General features: G+C 47.5%; 1 protein-coding gene across 3 annotated transcripts in view; it reads right to left on the bottom strand.

The window, feature by feature from the left end:
- The window catches only part of DZANK1 (double zinc ribbon and ankyrin repeat domains 1), a 741,684-nt gene that overhangs the window by 420,382 nt on the left and 308,427 nt on the right, over window positions 1-12,875 (bottom strand). For all 3 annotated transcript variants that reach the window (XM_069234738.1, XM_069234737.1, XM_069234736.1), the window contains one exon: window positions 1,712-1,804. In XM_069234738.1, coding sequence (XP_069090839.1) covers window positions 1,712-1,804 — 93 coding nt within the window. The remainder of the gene's footprint in view (window positions 1-1,711; window positions 1,805-12,875) is intronic.

Genomic DNA, 12,875 nt, shown 5'->3' with positions numbered 1-12,875 from the left:
GATTAACTGAACATGCAGTGACAAAGCCAATATGTGTCAACTCTAAAAGGCAAAGCTACTTCCTTTGCCAATGTTTTTTGGTATTTGTCAAAAACATATACACACGGATGGCTGGCAATCCTGCAATGGGTTTTCTAATAAAGAAAACCCAGGCCAAGATGGTTGCTGAGGTGTATGTCAGCTTTGTGGCACACACTTTGCATTGTGCATGTCCATCTGTTGTGATGGGGGGCGGCCATGTTAAAACAGAACATTACAATATTATGAAAGCACACAAAAGTGACTGTGGAAAGCACAACAAAGCAATCAAGCAGCACTTTGGAGCCACAGTGGCCATGTAAATACATAAACAAATTATGGGAAAAAGGAGAACAGCCCGAAGGAGAAAACTGCAAACACAGAATTTATATGCCCGGCAGAACTCTGCAGCTGCAAGACCTTATTAAAAAAAAAAAGAGAGAAAATACAGGGAAAGTAGAGCACTGGGGAGGGGACAATGGCATGAGCATGTGCATTGGGGTGAAATGTAAAAGAAGGGTGAGAATAAAAAAACACAACCACTCCATTGAAGTGCTGAATGTCATTTTTTTTTAAAAGGGACCCCTCAAGAAAGCAAAACGAAAGTGGAAAGATACAACTCCTCTAAGGCTGAAATGTTGCTTTGTAATTCAAACATAAAAGTAGGGAGGGAAGCCATTGAATCAAGAAAAGACAACAGAGAAAGACAACAAAGCCATCAAAACACTGGCAAGGGGCTAACTAAAAGACAATTTAAAAAATATATATTATGTATTGGAAACAAAAGGTCTACCTACAGGCAAATAAAGCTGACTGTTGAAAGCAACGACAACTTTGGGACCTATTGGCTTTGTCAATGGTTTTTAGCAATGCTGTACACCATACCCAATAATGCGCAGCGTGGCTAAAGACAAATTTAAAAAAGCTTATGATGCAGAAACTCGCATCATCAATGCACGTTGATACAAAATGAGGTGGGTGCTTTTTTCCTTTTTCCTTCTGATACAAGTTGGATCGGTAAAAAAAAAAAAAAAAAAAGTGATTCTTTTTTAAAGCAAGTAGGGAAAAGCACGCAACACAGGCCAGCACGAGTGGAGGGAAGGAACAGGGCCAATGTGGGTGAGAGAAGCAGCAAGGGAAGCGTGGGTGGAATAAAGTAAACAGATCAGAAGGAACAAAGTGGAGCACAGTGAGGGAGAAAAGCAAACGGGCATGAAAGCAACACATGGAAAAGAAGCACCAACAAGGAGCTCTGAGGGGTGGAGAAAAGCACCTAGGGAGAAGACAGGAAAACACATGCACTCTTGTGGGGTGCTTAAGACAAAGGAAAAAAAAATAGTTATTTAAATATGAACAGTGGAAGGACACAAGTAAATTGCAGTTGCTCCAGGGGAGGGACAGACCCAAGATGTTCAAGGCAAGCCATCAAGTAGGAAGCATGCAAATGACAGTTATTGTAAAGTTACTGTAAACCCACCCAACGGTAAGCAATGGGCAGACTACATGTTCTTACTAAGCCTAAAATAAGTCCTTCGCACTCAGACAGCTGCTCTTCCTGGTAAGTTCGACCTAAAAATGACCCCTCCATTGCTGTCAGTCCATGTACTTGACTAAGTTCTGACATGATAACGGAATAGCATATGTAAACTGATTTGATTTACTTATTCATGGAAGCAGGGGGCAAGAAACTTACTGTTTGTGTTTCTGAGATCCGGCCTTCACAGGTCACACAATGTTTGAGGTTCACCGGATTACCAGTTCCGCAGTACCTGCAGATTGCTTTGCCCTTGAAAATGTAGAAAACAACAGGTTTAAGACAATAATTCTGTACATGATAAACCATTGTTTGGAATGAATAATAACAACTAAAACCTTGCGAGCAATGGACAGACCCACAAGGCACATCTGTGTACTGGATGAAGTGTCCTATGTTGTTTATCCATTTATACATTAAGCCGCATATACTTGAATCATGGGTAGTTTGTATTGCAACAAGATGGTGCGTCCAACAAACGCTGTAGTTGATCAGCTCAACTTCTAATCACTTCACCCGAAGACTCCTATTTTTTATGTTTAGCGACAGAAACGCTGGTGTAATCGCCGGAAATTAAAAAAACGTCGCGAACGTACCCTTCCACCTGTACTTGTTTGACATAGGTGTGTCAGCCTCGCATTCACTTACGCCCAAAACAGGATTCATATTTTTTTCAGAGGCGATTTATAGTCATTAGCGACCTTATTTATTAAAAAAAAAAAAGGTTAAACTACCCATCCCAACGAGGGCACAGCTACAGTAGTGTGCAATTAATACTAGAACAATGAGAAACTCCATGGGGCAGGTCATATGAGTTTCCTCTAGGCTCGTAAAGAAATATAGAAAAATCAAACACCAAAAGTACCACACAAGCAACACGATTATGTGCAAGGTAACCATGTAATAGATAATTCCCTGTCTGATTTCTTTATCTGAACTACACAACAGTCAGATAGACCACTAACGAGGTCACTTTCATCATGATCACACTGGACTGCACTAGCAGAAAAAGTCTTTACTTGGGTTTCTAAAAAAAAAAAAAGAAGGCTAAATTAAGCCGCAGAAAGTGAAACAAGGGTTGACAAAGCCCATCAGTTTGGCGTGTGTATGGTGCAAGCTAACTAAGTCGCAGAACATGCAGGTACACAATGAGAGACATCACACGTATATGCACACAGCAGGTAGACCACCACATCTGCAGATACCCACACACACTCACAGTCGAATAAACGTCCAAGATCCCGTACATCCAGTCCACAAAACATACACGCACTTATACAAACAGACTACTAACCAAACAAGTATTAAAGCACACAGACTAACACAAAGGAGGCTCTAAACAAGCACCAGGCATAATAACGCATATTTACAGCCCCATACAACACAATCACAGTCGGACTAAAACACAAGCAGGGCCCAGAGACAGGCAGGGCGGCGTTCATCCAGTTGCTGCACGCAGGCTTGGCATTCACTGTACACAAATGAAGCCCCTCTCCACAGAAACCCCAGTCGAGAGAGAGGAAAGAAAGGTTATCAAGTCGCATCCATTGCATGGATTCTCCATGGGGAAATCGTTTCTAATGGATAATGGAAGACTTCAATCTCCATGCCCAAGCAATTCTTGGTTACTGTGCCCACTAAACTGTGCAATTGTGCGAACAACCCTAATTGGCTTTTTTGGTACAATTATCCATTTAAAACCTGCACCTCACAATAATAAGCATATGGAGTAGTAAGGGTTGCCATGTTACTCTACTTATGTCCTGTCCTGCAGAGGCGTAGGAGACACGGAATTTCGGGTGGGGGGGAGGGGGTTTGGGGGGAGGGGGTTTGGGGGGGGGGGGGGAGACAGGATCAGCCACGGGGACCCAATACAAATTCCCTGACTCCAATAAACCTATACAATCACAGAGGTTTGAAGTGAAATGGTGTTATTAAAATACACTATTTTTATACAAAGTTCAGATACAGTTTTATCAGACACAGTCTAAAGTACGGTAGGTCAGGGAGTCAAAGCTTCTGCTACCAAAGTCAAAAGTAACCTGGAGGTCGCAGGTTTGAGACTGCAGGATCTGCTTCTCATCCTTCAGAGGTTCTTAACATGAGTGCTTCTTAGTTGGTATGATATTAACCCCTGCAAATTTCAGTTTTATGAGGACGCATGAACATGGCTGGAACTGCGTCATAAGTAGAGGCAGGTCTCTTATGTTTTTAGGGTTGAGCCTGCGATAACATGTGCTAGCACAGTGGTTTCCAACCTTTTGACTTCTGTGGACCTCCACTTTATCACTACTGGAACCCGGGGACCCCCACTGAATCATTATTGGAATCCGGAGACCCCTCACTGAGTCATTACTGAAAGGTGGGGACCTAATCTGTTAACATTATTTAATTTTTCGAGCACTTGCGGACCTGCTGAGGAGGCTTTGCAGACCTCCTGGGGCCCTCGGACCACAGGTTGGGAACCACAGCGCTAGCACACGCATCTCACTTATGAGACTCTGTTGTTAAGTAAAAAGGGCTTGGAGCCCGCCCAATGCTTCACATTTGTTGGCTTGCACAGCACTCTTCTTTACAACCGTGTAGTTGGTCAATGCAGGCATAGCATCATTTCTGTTCCTGCCCGTGGAGCAGGGACCAAGCACTTACCGATTCAACTTAATCAGTGCCAGTCCGCTTCTCCCAAGGTGAATCAGGTACTATATTGTACCTTTTAACTTCTTGTGCCCATCAACCATAAGGCATGTGCTTGCAAAATCGTGCCCAGCTGGGCAAACATTATTGCAAAGTTTTATTTTCTATAGCTAACTTTTATTTATTTTGCCAAGTCTTCTTTTCTCACTTTGCACTCATGTTTTGATTTGTTTTTGCTCGTGGGTGCTGTTCTCAAAATGACTTATCTTGTTCTAAATATTGCAAACCAACATTGTTTCTTTCTTATTTGTAATTTTTTAAATTATGCTTTAACACATAATCATGCACTACACCCAACCCACCCCACTCCAGTCCAACCCGCCCCACTCCAGTCCAACCCGCCCCACTCCAGTCGAAACCACTCACCCCAATCCACTCCAATCCACCACACTCCAACCCTCCCAGCACACTCCAATCTCCCCCACTCCAATCCCCAAAATCCGACCCCCTCAAAACAGCAATCCTAATCTACCTGCGCTACCACAATCCAAAATATATCTACCCCACTCCAGTCCAAAACAATCTGCCCCACTCCAGTCCAAAACAATCTGCCCCACCCCAGTTCAAAACAATCTGCCCCAGTCTAATCCTCCCCACTCCAGTCCACTTCACTCCATCCCAATCCACCGCACTCCAGTCCTCCCAACCCACCCCACTTCAATCTGCCCCACTCCAATGCAGCAATCCAAAACAATCTGCCCCACTCCAATCCAAAACAATCTGCTTCACTCCAATCCAAAACATCTGCTCCACTCCAATACAAACCAATCTTGTCCACTCCAATCCAAACCAACCTGCCCCACTCAAATCCAAACCAACCTGCCCCACTCAAATCCAAAATAGTCTGCCACACTCTAATACAAAACAATCTGCCTCACTTCAATCTGTCCCACTCCAATCTGCTCCACTCCAATCCAAAACAACATATCCCACTCCAGTCCATCTCACCCCAATCCAGTCCACGCCATTCCACCCCAATTCACCACAGTCCACCCCACACCAAGCCAATCCACCCCAATCCATTCTACTGCAATCCAGCCTAATCCAATCCACCCCACTCCAATCCAATCCAATCCAATCTACCACACTCCAATCCAATCCACCACAATAAACCCCACTTCAGTCCCACCCATTCCATTCCACCCTACTCCAACCCACTCCCTTCCACGCCACTCCAATCCAATCCATGGCAACCCAATTGACCCACCTCACTCCAGTCCAATCCACCCTAATTCACCCCAGTCCAACACAGTTTAATTTAATACACCACACTTCAATCCAATTCACCCCACACCGTCTTAATCCACTCCATCCCACTCCAATCCACCACACTCCACTCTAATCCACCCCAATCCAATCCACCCACTCCAATCCTCCCCACCCTAATCCAACCTCTCCAAGTCACTGCACCCCATTTCAATCTCCCCACTCCAATTCACCCCATCCAGTCCAGTTCACTCCAACCCACCTCACTCTACTCCAATCCACCCCGCTCCCATCCATTTCACCCTACTCCAGTTTACCAGCACTCCACTCTACTCCAGTCCACCCCACTCTACACCACCCCACCCCACTCTACCCCAAGTCAATAAACACCACCCCAGTTCAGTTCACCCCACTCCAATCCAGCCCACCCACTTCAATCCACCACATTACAGTCCACCCCACTCCAATCCAGTCAACCCCACTCTAATCCACCCACTCCACTCTAGTCCAACCCACCCCACTATACCCAGTCCAATTCACCCCACTCCAATCCATCCAGTACACCCCACTCAAATTCACCCCACTCTAATCCAATCCACCACACTCCAGTCTAATCCCACCTACTACAATCCAATCAGTCCAATCAAATTCAACCCGTCCCAGTCCAGTTTAATCCACCCCCTCCATTTCACCCCACTCAAAACCACCCCAATCCACCCACCCTAGTCCTATCACTTTAGTTCAATACACCCACCCCAATCCAATCTAGTCACCACATTCTAATCCACTTCCCGCCATTCCAATCCAGCCCAGTCCAATCCATCAAACTCCATTCAATCCACCCCACTCTACTCCAATTGTATTCACTACCTCAATCCAATCCAACCCACTCCACCCTATTCCACTCCATTTTACGATACTCTCAGCCACTGAACACTCATCTCCTCTATGACACTCTACTCCCACTACAACACTCTATCACCCTCTCCATGCCACTAACTTTTAACCACGCTGAACAGCACCCACACTGGTGTGCAATATGGCAAAACGCATTGCCATAGCCAATAGCTCTTGTGCAGGCAAGATCTTTTGTCCAATGCTTGGTTCTTTGCAGTTTTGTGTAGCAGGAAATTGACCAAAGTTACTTGAGAGCTTTATATGAGAACCTATTATATTACACAGATTATGCAGCAGATGATGCTTTATATGGCAATTCCATCATTATATGAAAAATGAAGCGGTTGCACAATTGCATGAGTCCAGCGACCGTGGGAATGGCAGAATGCATGCATGTGCATTTGCTACAAGCAAGGTTTGTGGTTGTTGGACTTTTTTTGCTTATGCAGGGTCATCCCCAATCTATTTGCCTCCTGCCTCCTACTTTTTCTGACCTGTTGCTGTTGGCTTTTGAACTCTGAGCACTTTACCACTGCTAACCAGTGCTAAAGTGCATATTCTCTCTGTGTAAATTGTAATGTTGATTGGTTTATTCATGATTGGCATATTTGAATTACTAGTAAGTCCCTAGTAAGGTGCACTAGAGGTGCCAGGGCCTGTAAATCAAATGCTTCTAGTGGGCCTGCAGCACTGGTTGTGCCACCCACATAAGTAGCTCTGTAATCATGTCTCAGACCTGCCACTGCAGTGTCTGTGTGTGCAGTTTTAACTGTAAATTCAACTTGGCAAGTGTACCCACTTGCCAGGCCCAAACCTTCAGTTTTCTTACATGTAAGGCACCCCTAAGGTAGACCCTAGGTAGCCCCAAGGGCAGGGTGCAGTGTATGGTTAAGGTAGGACATATAGTAATGTGTTTTATATGTCCTGACAGGGAAATATTGCTAAATGCGTTTTTCATTGTTGCAAGGCCTGTCCCTTTCATAGGTTAACATGGGGCTACCTTTAAATCTGATTAAAGTGTAAATTCCCTTTGGGAGCGAATCGACATGTGGAGTTTGGGGTCTCTGAGCTCACAATTTTAAAATAAATCTTTTAGTAAAGTTGATTTTAAGATTGTGCGTTTGAAAATGCCACATTTAGAAAGTGAGCATTTTCTTGCTTACACAATTTCTGTGACTATGCCTGTTTGTGGATTCCCTGTCTGGGTCACTTTGACAGTTGGGCTGGTTGCACCTCACACTAGACAGTGACATAAAAGGAGCTGGGGTGTAGTCTGCATTTCCTGATGAGCCATCTGTGCTAGGAGGGAGGGGAGGAGTGGTCACTAACACCTGAAAGGGCTGTGCCTCTCCTCACACAATGCAGTCTTCGACCCCCTGGTGAGTGTCTGGGGCCTGGCCTGGGCAAGGCAGGATTTCACATTCAAAAGAGACTTTACTTTGAAGTAGGCCTACTTCAAAGGGGAAATTGGGTATAAGAAGGGCACCCAAAACCACAGACTTTATAACCCTTCTGGGAACAAGAGGAACCTCTATCGGGAGAACAGCTGAAGAGCTGAGGAGAAGTGCTGCCCTGCCTGTGACTGTGCTTTGTGGAGCTATCCTGCAGTTGCTGCTTCTGCCAGAGTAAGAGGGCAAAGACTGGACTTTGTGTGCCTTCCATCTTGTGAAGAAATCTCCAAGGGCTTGATTTAGAGCTTGCCTCCTGTTGTTTGAAGTCTCAGGGACAGCAAAGACTTCTCTCTGCCAGCACCTGGAGTCTCTGGAGAGACTCCTGCTCTGACAAGTGGTGCCCTATCCAGTCCCTGGGCCCTTGAAAGGAAATCTGGTGGAAATCCAAGGAAATCTACTAGGGACCGACGCCGCTGCCAAATCCGGTGACGCAGCCTGCAACCGACTCCGTGATCTTCACTGGAACGCGATGACCTTCGCAGGCCCAACGCCGCTGCAGCCCCGCTGAAGTCCGCGACTCTGTGGAAGTTGCCGCACCACGTCGTGACTGACGCCGCTTGAAGTGCGCGGATTCAACGTTTCGCACAGACACCGCGATCCCCGACTTCACACATCGACTTGTTTTCACTCTTCACCAAAGGTACTGTACTTGGGGGTCTATGTGACTCCGTGTCCAGCACCGCTGGTGTCGACTTGTTGGGAACGACTCCGTTGCGACGCGGTGTTAACACCTCATCTAAGTATTTTGTGTTTCTAAGCGCTATTTTTCAGTTTAATCTTTAAAAATTCATGACTTGTGTATGTTGGATTTTTGTTACTTTGGTCTTGTTTTGTTTAGATAAATATTTCCTATTTTTCTAAACTGGTGTTGTTCATTTTATAGTGTTTTCATTAAGTTACTGTGTGTGTTGGTACAAATACTTTACACCTAGCACTCTGAAGTTAAGCCTACTCCTCTGCCAAGCTACCAAGGGGGTAAGCAGGGGTTAGCTGAAGGTCATTCTCTTTTACCCTGACTAGAGTGAGGGTCCTTGCTTGAACAGGGGGTAACCTGACTGTCAACCAAAGACCCCATTTCTAACATTGGTGATCAGCGGTTGGGATTTGGACTTGTATTTGTACTTGACATTCAGTGATTAAGTGTACACTACTGTTTTGATCTCAAACCACTAGGTGACCACATACTACTTGTTTGGTGACCTTTCATTTTTCTCTTTGGGACTCCTTTTTGTTCTACTTCCATGATTTTGCTGATCCGTTGACTGATTCTGTTTACTTCATTGGGAACTTGTTTTCTGCCATTGGAACTTTGCACTTGTTGCCATCATGTCTCAATCTGGAGATGCAACAACTGGAGCTGTGTTTGAATTAAGGAAACTGAAGAGGTACTCAGTTGCTCAATTGAAACAGTTCTGTGAAGATCTTGCCTGTCCCGTTAAGAGCAACGTCAGGAAGGGGGAGCTACAAGAGGCATTGAGGGCCTGGGTGACAGACAAGGAAGCTGGGGGGCACACAGAAGATATGGATGGAAAAGTGCAGAGTCTACACCGTGGTGTAGTAGAGGTACCTGTTACACCTGGGGGGAGGGTCTCCAGCAGTAGGTCCTCTAAGGGTCTGACTCCTAAAGATGTGCAGGACAGACAGGCAGAAAGGGCTCGCCGGTTGGAGGCAGAAAAGTTGAGGATGCAAATGGAGCACGACGAGTGGAAAAGGGACTTCGAGATAGAAAACTATGATTTTGGCTTATGAGCTAAAACTGGAAGAGCTGGCAGTCAGGAGGGCTGAGTCCAGCTGGAATGGTGGCAGCAACAATTTTCTATCCAGTGCTGCTAAAGAAATGCACATGCCCAGAGATGTGGTGTCCTACTTGAAGGAGGGAGTTTACGCACGCCAGGAGGTTCAGGGGTATGAGGTAGCTCCAATGATGCACTGGGTCCCTGAGGTAAATTGAGGAACTGGCATGGGGACTCATATTCCTACTGGTGGGAGGGACACTCTACTGGCTCTAGGTGAGAGTGACAGGGAGAGGGGTTTCCCCCAGGTAGAAGTCCTGGTTATGGAGTGTGAAGACATCCCAGAAGAGTGTGGGTTGAGTGTCAGGGACAGTCAGGTACTGTCTCACCAGTCTCAGGAGGGTGATGTGGGGTGTTTTTTCAAGGCTGAGTCACTGGATGGTTGGGTGAAGGGTACTTTGGTTAATTCATGTGAGGGGCTGAGTGATGTAATTGCTGGAGAGCATATGTCTAGTCCTTATTTTCCAGAGCTACGCCAACACCCGGTGGAGTGTGAGTTCTCTGACCCCAGGGAACTTCCTTTGGGTGAGCACCAGAGAGTCTGAAAAGGCATTGGGGGGTGCTCCTGAGAGGAGTGGTCTAGGTAGTTCCCAACCAGGTGAGGTAGGGAAGGATTGTAGTGTCCCAGTGTAGTGGGATAGGTAAGGGACCCCATGTCCACTCTCAGAGGAGAGGGAATGGGGATGGGCTGAGGCCCAAGGTGCCCAAGATCCGGTCCCAGGTCCTGGAGGGTTCCATGAGGGAACACCAGGAGGGGAGCCTAGCCTGTACCATAGGGCCATCTGTTGAGGGAGACCCCACAGTGTCAGGAGAACTTGGAGGGGTGGCTGTATCCAGCGTCCCACCAGTTCTGGTGTCTGGCCGTACCACTCCTAGTGAGGGGGTGCAGAAGTCCAGGCAGAGGGTTGAGAGGGGGTTGCGGACCCCAGTGGGGAACTTGGAGGGTCAGGGGTCGGCTCTGAGAGCAGAGCCCCCCAGGAATGACCTTGGTGAGACCATTTCTGGGTTGGGGGGAATCCAGACTCTGTCAGATGGGCAGAGGTCAGGAGACCTGCACCAGCCAGACTCTTGTGTGGCCCTTGGGGACGGTGTGTCCCTTAAGGGGGGTAAGTGTGCCCCCCTGGAAGTCCTGGTGTGCCAGGCAATGGTTCAATTGCAGGGTGGTGACTCTGGGTTGAATGATCAGGTTCAGGGGGTAAACTCTGACCTGATGGGGGGGTAAGTGTGCTCCCAAGGAAGTCCTGGTGCGCCAGGCAGTGGTTCAACCGCAAGGTGGTGACTCTGGGTTGGATGACCAGGTTCAGAGGGTAAACTCTGACTTGGTGGGGGTAGGTATGCCACCCAGGAAGTCCTGGGTTGCCAGACAGTGGTCCAGTCTGTGGGTACAGACCCTGGACTGGAGGATCGGTGCAGGGGGTAAACCCTGACCTGAAGGGGTGGGTGGTTTGCCCAATCACCCCCCCCTGGAGTTATTTCAAAGGGTACTCTCCCTGAGGGGGGGGGGGGTGCAGAACCCTGAGAGTAGGGGCGGGGGAGAGAGAGCCTCACCCTTGGCCCCAGTGCAATCTAAGGGTACAGACCCTGGATTGGAAGGCCAGGTTCAGGGTGCCCACCCTGACCTGGAGGAAGGGGCTACTGCTAACAGTGCCCCTACCATGTTGTGTTCTAGGGGTGTGGGGGGGCACTCCTTGTTGAGGGGTGCAGGACCCCAGAAGGGAGGGCAGGGGGAGGGAAGCCTCACCCCTGGCCCTGGTCCAAATGGAAGGTACAGACCCCAGGTTGGAGGACCAGTTGCAGGTTTACATCCCTGTACTGGTGGAAGAATTGTGCAGGACTGCTTCTACAAGCACCCTGACAATTTTGGACTCTGGGGGTGCCGCTCCTGCAGGGAGGGTACAGAGACCCAGAGGGAAAGACCAGGGTCAGGTTGTCATCCCTGACCGGGTGGAAGAGAGAGTGGTCAAAGGGTGCCAGGCACCTGGGGCTACTGCCCCCCACTCTCCGCAGTCATAGTGGTTGGAGGGGCCTGAGGTCGGGCTCTCATCCCTGACAGTTGTCCGGAGCCACTGTGGCTTGATGTCCTGGTAGACAGAGTTGCTCCTGGGAGGGGTGGGGGGGGGAGAGGAGGGGGGTGGAACAAGAGTCACACCCCGGGGGTGGAGTGGGCAACACCACTGTGTTGGCCCTGGTGGTGCTATCTGCCCATTGGGATACATCTGTGAGCAAAGTAAAGTTAGGTGCTGCACAGATGGTATCTGCAGATGTGGAGAAGGGTTCCCCATGGGTTAGCTTAGTGGGCCCTGAGAATATGGACAGAGGGATCCAACTGGAGTCAGGAAGGCGTAGAACTGGAACGTGCCCCTGCTGTTGTGGGCCTGGGTCCTTGTTCTATCGCCCCAATCAGGGAAGTACATCAAGGTATTGATTGTTCGCCCCTGGCTTTAGGCTGGTAGGGGGTAGTTTTGGACTTTTTTGCTTATGCAGGGTCATCCCCAATCTATTTGCCTCCTGCCTCTTATTTTTTTCTGACCTGTTGCTGTTGGCTTTTGAACTCTGAGCACTTTACCACTGTTAACCAGTGCTAAAGTGCATATGCTCTCTGTGTAAATTGTAATGTTGATTGGTTTATTCATGATTGGCATATTTGATTTACTAGTAAGTACCTAGTAAGGTGCACTAGAGGTGCCAGGGCCTGTAAATCAAATGCTACTAGTGGGCCTGCAACACTGGTTGTGCCACCCACATAAGTAGCTCTGTAATCATGTCTCAGACCTGCCACTGCAGTGTCTGTGTGTGCAGCTTTAACTGTAAATTCGACTTGGCAAGTGTACCCACTTGCCAGGCCCAAACCTTCCCTTTTCTTACATGTAAGGCACTCCTAAGGTAGGCCCTAGGTAGCCCCAAGGGCAGGGTGCAGTGTATGGTTAAGGTAGGACACATAGTAATGTGTTTTATATGTCCTGACAGTGAAATATTGCTAAATTCGTTTTTCACTGTTGCAAGGCCTGTCCCTCTCATAGGTTAACATGGGGGCTACCTTTAAATCTGATTAAAGTGTAGATTCCTTTTGGGAGCGGCTGGACATGTGGAGTTTGGGGTCTCTGAGCTCACAATTTAAAAATACATCTTTTAGTAAAGTTGATTTTAAGATTGTGCATTTGAAAATGCCACTTTTAGAAAGTGAGCATTTTCTTGCTTATACCATTTCTGTGACTCTGCCTGTTTGTGGATTCCCTGTCTGGGTCACTTTGACAATTGAGCTGGTTGCACTTCACACCAGAC

Source organism: Pleurodeles waltl, chromosome 5, assembly GCF_031143425.1.
Source record: "Pleurodeles waltl isolate 20211129_DDA chromosome 5, aPleWal1.hap1.20221129, whole genome shotgun sequence".
Taxonomy (NCBI): Eukaryota; Metazoa; Chordata; class Amphibia; order Caudata; family Salamandridae; genus Pleurodeles; species Pleurodeles waltl.
Note: the sequence above shows the minus strand (reverse complement) of the source record. Positions and strands in the feature narration are given on the sequence as shown.